The following is an 8,155-nucleotide window of genomic DNA, read 5'->3' as shown; positions in this document are numbered from 1 at the left end:
TTCATTCATGTCTTTAATGTAATGATAAATCGTGGTCATGAATAATTTAACTTCAGAGGAAGAAAACTGAGGTAATTACTAATAAAAACAATAACAAAACAAATTTGATCTTAAAGCCCTGCCTTTGCGCTACATATTCCATCACGGGGATCATAGGCGTGCGCCCATGGGGCCAGGGGGAGGGCAAATGCACCCCTAATCATGGACGTCTGCAGATTTTTTCCACGAAGAGACAAACAAGGTATTTTTCCATGGGGCATATTACCCCGATAATAGTGTTGCATTATTCTATCCTGCATCCTCATTATAATAATTAATGTAAATTATTATGACTGAAATCAAATTATGCATGTGAAAACGTACTTTTTGGTTGACATTCGTTTTCTAAGGGGAAGATGTGGCAATCCTTGCCTCCCTTTCAGACATCTATGCCCCTATATTATTATATTTTCACCTAGAAATTTAGGATAGATGAATCCTATCGCCGTTATTAAACTATATTATACTCTTAAAGAAAATTAAGTATTTTCAAGCCGATGAAAGTTCAAGGCAACTAGTGTTGCCCACAGGACGAGACGGGACAGGCTTTTAAAAATTCGAGACGAGACGAGATTGATCATGTGTCCCGAGACAAACGAATATTTTCGAGACGAGACAGCATTTCACAGCATTTCCACGAGACGAGACAGGCCAAAGTCTCGTCTCGTGGGCAACATTAAGGCAACTACGGGGGAAGGGCGTGCAGTGGCAAAACCACAGCCCCCCACAACCTTGAACGGAAATCAATTTTAGGGGGCAAACATGGAAGTAAAGGAAAGCAAGAGTAGCAGAATCTAAGAGTAGCAGGACAAAAGGATACTCAAGATGGATTTTGTTTTCACGTCTTTCTTGCATTATTTCTTCCTGACTGCCAAGAGCACCTGCGGGGAGGGGGGAGGAGGGACAGAGCTGCAATTGCCCCCTTGATTTCAAATTTTATACAAATATAAATACCTTTTGTAAAATGTTCTTGCTCGCTTCGCTCGCAGTGTCTGCTTTTCTTGCAGTCTAGTCAAGTTCAGAGCCGTAGCTAGGGGTCGGCGGGAGTTAACCCTGGACGCCAAACGATCTAAATGAAAAAAATTGTAAAAGAGAATAATATGGCGCTCCATGAATTTTTTTCCCATATTAAATCGACATTGTTTTCATTTTGCAAAAATTTGGATCTGAAAATTTATTGGTCGCTTTGCTCGCAATTTGTTTTCTGTAATGCATTTTATATTACCGAGGAGAGAAGTACTGCTGCTAAAAGGTTTTCTCTTAAGTGCATGAACAATTGTTTGGAGGAAAAGGAACGCGCAGATTTGAGAGACAATTTATATGATTTTTACTGTTGGTATATATGTATGTAAACACACCCATCAATGCAATAAAATTTAAACAAGTGAGATGAAATTACGTTATTCTTTTCCGGCCTGAAATATAATCAAGGCTATCCCCCTCTAATCAGAGGGTCTGCGCACGCCTATGACGGGGACTGACACTTTACGTAGGTGTAGACACGCTTCGTACAATTTGATGATATCGCGATTACGTAATGGATGTGCAGCCACTTAACTGAAGCCCCCAAAATTCACATTTTATTACTAAATTCTAAATTAGCATAATATCACATAGTTTACCTATTCATAATATGCGCCGCTTTGGTGCACTTTGTGGATTGTGCATTAATCAACGTCAGGTTAATCGCGGCAGGCAAAGTGCAGGGAAAATGACAATGAAGCACAACGAGGGTGCCCTTGGTTCCCGATTAATGAAACTTTGTCTACATGCAACTGAGTCGCTGCGTGAAATCGCTGAAAATGTCATTTATTAATTTCTTAATTTTGCTTATTTTATATTGCTTTTCTAGCACTTGGCGTCAACAAAGGCGATGAGGATGATTAATGAAGTTATGAAATGGATGATAGGACATCATGATCCATGTCTTACACAAAATTCTAAGTTGGAACTAATGAATATCGATTCGTCTTATCATTTGTCAAGTAGTTGTTTTTAACTCCAATCTTTTTCAAGGACTTCTGGGTTGACAGCATGTGTGTTGCGCGATGATGATTCGACGAAAACCACCATTTCAGTGAACTTTCTTGACAATGACTCTAATATCAGTAAAGAGAACATTTTCTTACGAGTAGCTGTTGTTAAGAAACAAATTCCTGAAACTTTTTCTGGTGGTCTCACGGCACCCAGCTGTTGTTTGTTATGGCTGGGCCTGGGGGTATGACTCACGCTGCTGTCAATACTCAATCATTCCCGAGAATCCAGGTCCGCCAGGCATACCCAAGCGACAATTTTGTTACTTGGGTTGCATAGACAACAGGCTAGATGTTACGATATCGTAGGTCACGTGGCCCAAGAACCATTTTCCATGACTGTACATCTCTTCCAATTTCACTTCCCTCTGTCATTTATTCTCCTACTCTCCGTTTAATCATCCTTACATGAAACACATTGCTTATGAGCTTGCTTCCCCACCTGCACCGATCTTATTCAGTATCTCTGTAAGTTTCATCCGATTCACTCCATCAAATGCTTTCTTCAAATCCACAAATACTATAAATAGTACTTCCTTTCTCTAGGTATCTTTAGCCACATAACTTATTAAGTAAATTTTCTGTTCGTGTAAAAAAATGAATGAGGTGTACTTTGGCTGCGAACACCTTAAATTTCCCTAAAGAGGGAAAATTCCCTCCCTTCAAAATATTTGGTGAAAGAAGATTCAGCGAAAGGGAATTCTGCGAAACGGGAATTCCCCTTTCGCCGAAAATTTTACTCAGGTTGGAAATCTGATATAATGCGCCTCTGGGTTACTAGTCGAAAGGGGATTTGGCGAAACGGGAAGACACGAAATGGGATTATGGGAAACGCAACATCGACTAAAATAGCGGATAGCTGTCAGATCTCATTGATGGGTGCTGATAAGCCATTAGGCGAAACAGGATTAGGGGATGGAATGCGATCTTATAAAGATACTCAGGCAGAGCAAGATTTAAAATGCTGCCTCCTGAAAATGCTTTGCTGTCTTTCTCCACCCTTACCCATAATTACTACCACATCTAACTTCATTTTACATTCATAAAAGTTTGGAACTTAAAAAGTTTGGAAGATCTTTCGTCACTGTTAGAATGAGTACATTTTTATTTTTCGGAGTTACATTTGTACTGCCTTCATTAAATCTGCCTAGTAACCACTTATCTGATTGATATAACATGTTATGTGTTTTAAAAAATGCCCTGAATACTTCCTCCGAATGATATCTTTAATAAATTTTGACAGCAACAAGAGTCACTTGCTTCACCGTGTGCATACACTTACAGAACACCACCATTAATTTCCACTACTTTATTTTTGATGCAGGTGGGAAAGTGGATGGGTTTTCAAGGATTCAGTTATGTGCTATCATCCTGCACAAAAAATATTTTCGAAGGATAATGTCAATGTGAAAGAACACAGTACATTAGTAATAAATATCCCTTCATATTCAAATGAGGTCTATAATAATTTCAGACACCTTTATTCATTCAATCACTATTGGTTCTGGAAAGATGACGACTTGGTGACATATGTGCTATAAATAGGGACGTGAAGTTTACGTTTTAACAATGGCACCGAAAAGTTGATGAAGACAAAATGAAGTGATGAAAATGTATTTGGGTAGGTACAAGAGGAAAGTTTTCGGTGTTTCGGAATCGCGAAATAACGCGAATTCTGCCATTTTTCAGAATAGCACCGAATTTTACACATTAAAGCGAAAAACGCCGCGAAATATGCAATATAAACTGGAAATAACACACTTTTTTTAAAAAAATTACTGGAAGCGCTATTCTGTCATTTGTAGTCTAGCTGGTGACAGTTCGATTCAAAAGACATTATCACGCTTCATTTATTGCAGCTTGGCGAAGACATGACTGGCAGTGTTTAACTTCGTACTGAAATAGAATTCGCTGGGGGTGGGGGTGGGGGGGTTGATCTTCCTAGAAGGAAAATTTCGTAGAAAAGGGAAAATTTTCAGGGAGAAGCACCTGTTATGTTTCGGAGGGAGGAGGGCGTGTATGTGTCATATGTGTGTGTACACGAAACGGTATTTTGAGGTCGCAGAGGGATTTTTTTGGCATTGTTAAGGAAATGTGATGTATATGATTGATCACATTCAAATCTTGGAACACATTCAATAAATATTTCATATTTAGTGGGTGATGAGACGAAATAGTTTTCCAAATGGAGGCAATTTGGTCATTTCTCAAAAAGGTGAGCCTTAATTTTTTTTGTCATTAAAACTTAAGTTTGTCTTAATTTTCCAGAACTAAAACAATGTGAAAATCTTAAGCATAGAAGGAACAGTAAAAATGCATGTAAAAATAACCGATTTTAAATTAATAACACCGAATTTTGCCCTAAGCCACGAAAAATAAAACGAAAAATCCACGTACCTAACTATAAGTCACGTGATTTAACCAATCGGTGAATTGAAGACTAAAATTTGTAAAAGCTGCAAGTGCCACAAGAATTCAAACACCGTTTTCCACGTTAAACTGTGAAATGTGCCATTCTTGATAATGTGGTAAACGTCAAAAGTGGCTGGTAGCCCTCTAAGTATTTCAAAGGGCGTGTAAAGAGGTCACTAGTGTGCACGTTCTTACGGGCTGATGTGCGGAACGATGCGATTTCCCAGCACTTTCGCTTTTGGCACTTACAACGTTTACCACTTTTGGTCCTCAATTGTCATGCAGTGTGTCAGAAAACTAGCGAGAATTAAATTAATAAATAATCACATTCACCGTCTATTATTTATATAGTAATTAGTTACCAGAAAATTATTCCGCGTCTCGCTAATTGTTTCTGTATTTCAGTATAAGCGAAAAGCTGTGTATTACAATGACAGTTATGAATTCATTATTAATCCCATTATGCTCAGTTTAATTTTAAAAAATAAAGCAATATAAGAGGAGAGAGAGGAGGGGGAGGAAGGTTCATGTCTTAACAACTAAAGAAACTATTTTGCTAGTGGTATCAGTTTTCACAATACAGATAATTTAGAAATAAATTTTGCACTTTTTATAATAGATTTTAATCGAATTCTGGCAACGTTTTACCTACAAAATCAGCAATTAACACTTGATATAAAATTTCAATAGTTATTAGGAAATTAAACTCTTAGTGCTTTTATTAAATACACACACATTACATAAAAATGTTCCATTGAAAGAAAGGAGGTAACTGAACCTATGTTAATGATTTAATAAGTTATAATACACTTTGTCTTCATGTCTGGTGACTTTACAGATAGAAAATACGACAATCAGTGATTCATTAGTTCGTACACAAACAATTTAGCCTCGAATGTAATATTACAGGCTAGAACACACTTTGTCACAGAACATCGCAGTTTATCATTGCATAAAACAAACGAACATTAATTTACATTTATAACAATTGCATAATAACATCAGTAAGTCTATACGAACACACATCATGAAGAACATATTGTTTTTCTGTGAATTATTAAGAACTGACGAAATTAGCTGAGTAGCTTAACTAAGATTAATCTATACGGTGATTCTGTATTCAATTTCTTAAATCAAAGTGTTTGAAAGTGTTTTTTATGAGCACGTTAGAATATAGATCAAATCAAATAAAATTATCTTCTTTAGGATCTGTATGTTGATATTTTAATATTACAAGAATTGTTATTCGTGGCTTAACATTTGACAGAATTTTGAATTAAAGAATTATTTGTAAAAAGTTCTGCTTGTTTTATTCGAAAGGGATGGATGACTTAGGAAGCCTGAAGCTTACTCTGTACAAGCTTAAATATTTTTAGTACACGGCTAATCCGACAGCGAATCATTGGGAGATGGAGAAACATGCTTGCATATGGACATGAAGTGAAAGCAATTTTCCGAAATGAAATTTACAAAATATGCAATTTACTCAATGTGACATATTACTGTGGTAGAAAGTATATTCTAGTTGGTTACACCCAACATCAAGTTTTGAAACACCATTAAGCCTTGTTTCCATGATTATGAAAAACTAAGTATGCTGACCAAGGCAGTAATTTATTTTATTAAAAACATAAACTAAACGTAACGTTTCAGCCTTCTAGCAAGGTCTTCATCAGACTCTGTATCAAGTACAAAAGTCAAAACTTTTGTACTTGATACACAGTCTGATGAAGACCTTGCTAGAAGGTTGAAACGTTACGTTTAGTTTGTTTTTAATAAAATAAATTACTGCCTTGGTCAGCATACTTAGTTTTTCAAGTTTTGAAGCTAAGCCCGTTGACCAGCAAATTAGAAACCACTCAGTTAAGTAACTAGTTCCGTGTCCGGTAGGGAAGTCTTGTATCATTCACAGCAACTTGCTTCGGCTTCACCTTGCGAGTTTTCTTACACTTCCAAACACGTATTTTGCATCGTAGGCAACGACGAAATGGTAACTCCGTTAGAAACACTAGAATGCTGAGACATATACCAAACAACAGTAAAGCAAAGGGACCCATCAAACCCGCTAAAGACAATACAATATTTGTTTCTTTTTCCTTAACGTGAACCTGCCGCCGCATATCGTTCTTAACATCACGTATTGCATCTTCCCTCCATTTTGCCATCAAACCAGTCTCCACACATAAGAGAACAGTGCGTGCAATTGGCTTTGTTAGGGGCGACCCTCGTCCAAAGTAGAAAACAATCGGAAGCGTCATGAACCTTTCTCGTGAAGTGTGGAACAGTGGCTCACCGTACGAGTCGACCAAGCGATAGTGATACATAGTCGCCTCAGATGCAAAGTTCACAGTAGGAAATGCAAAGTCGCGTTTCTCAATCACTCTCTTGTACAAGGCAGCAGGTTCGTTGATCAGTTCCCACTTTTTGTGTATAACCCTGCCTACAGGATCGACAGAGTCCTTGAAAATGTCTCGGTCGAGACTGACACCACCAAAAGACAATCCTGAGTGGATAACATCTTTCATTGTGTTGATGTAAGGTTCTTTCTTAGGTTCTGTCAGGAACCCAAAGAGGGAAGCCTGGTATGTCTTGTTCAATACCAAAGAAGGTAATATCCACAAGATGAAAACTATTCTGAGGCATACAAAGGACCGCGGAGGGATCGAGACATTCTCTCCTAGGAGAAGAGACAAACTGAGCATTACAGGAGACCGATACACAGGGATTACGAACTTGATCAATCTAATGCAAACAGCAATGAACATGTAAGAAAACACCGCGACAACCCAAAGTTCGGGTTGAAAAGGGAAGATGATGTTCATCCACAGAGGATAGAGGGCTGGCTGTGGAACTATCCAGGCGTAATACGCGAATCGCCAATTGAAAACCATGTCGAAATATTGATAACCTTGATCGTCTGCAAATGCAGTCTTGATTGTTCCAACAACCTTCCCAGAAAATATCTTTGCCAAGTCGCCAGTGCAAGTTTTGTTGGGTAAGATTTCTCCTACACTAGCCTCGGTGCGGTATAAGTTATTCAGCTCTACAGAGAAGTTCATGGATTTTCGACATGTCTGGAGGAGATGATAATTAGTTCCCATTCCTATGAACTTCTTTCTGGACAACATTTTATAATAAAAATCCGGAGGATAAAAGATACCAGTGAATGGAATAGAGCAATGGTAAAGGTTTTCCATTTTGTTCGGGAATAAATCTGCACCAAACATAAAGCCTTTGTTTCGTTGCCAGGTGTCTACAAGCACTTCTTTCTCAACAGATCTACAATGGTTTTTTCGAGTAAGGATAATAAATGTACAACATGACAGAGGAATTCTTCAAAGTAGCCAACACGACATTAATAACATTCTTCTTCTGAAGAACAGAGAATGCTTTACGGATCTGATCAGAGTTGTAACTCTGATTGCTAGATGCAATTAAATATTTAACATTCGGCTTTGAGAATATGAAAGAATTACATTTCTCAACCGTAGCTTGAAAGTGCAATAAATTTGGCACAAGGAATAAGTAATTAGCACCACACCTATCCTGGAACCATTCTTCAGAGAATGTTCTATTCATACTATCTAACTTATCAACCTGAAGCACAGTCAGTGGTGCACTGTACTTCCTTTTCATTAATTGGCCATAATTTATGGCTCCTTTTTCTTCGA

At 37.8% G+C, this 8,155-nt stretch overlaps 1 protein-coding gene across 1 annotated transcript; it reads right to left on the bottom strand.

The window, feature by feature from the left end:
• Positions 1–6,355: 6,355 nt before the first annotated feature.
• Positions 6,356–7,585, bottom strand: LOC145988992 (uncharacterized). The gene has a single exon (XM_083124293.1). The coding sequence runs from the start codon at positions 7,583–7,585 to the stop codon at positions 6,356–6,358; it is 1,230 nt and encodes a 409-aa protein (XP_082980419.1).
• Between the last annotated feature and the right edge of the window lie 570 nt (positions 7,586–8,155).

Source organism: Lepisma saccharinum, chromosome 6 (genome assembly GCF_977018435.1).
Source record: "Lepisma saccharinum chromosome 6, izLepSacc3.1, whole genome shotgun sequence".
Lineage (NCBI taxonomy): Eukaryota > Metazoa > Arthropoda > Insecta > Zygentoma > Lepismatidae > Lepisma > Lepisma saccharinum.
This window is presented reverse-complemented; position numbering and strand designations above follow the sequence as displayed.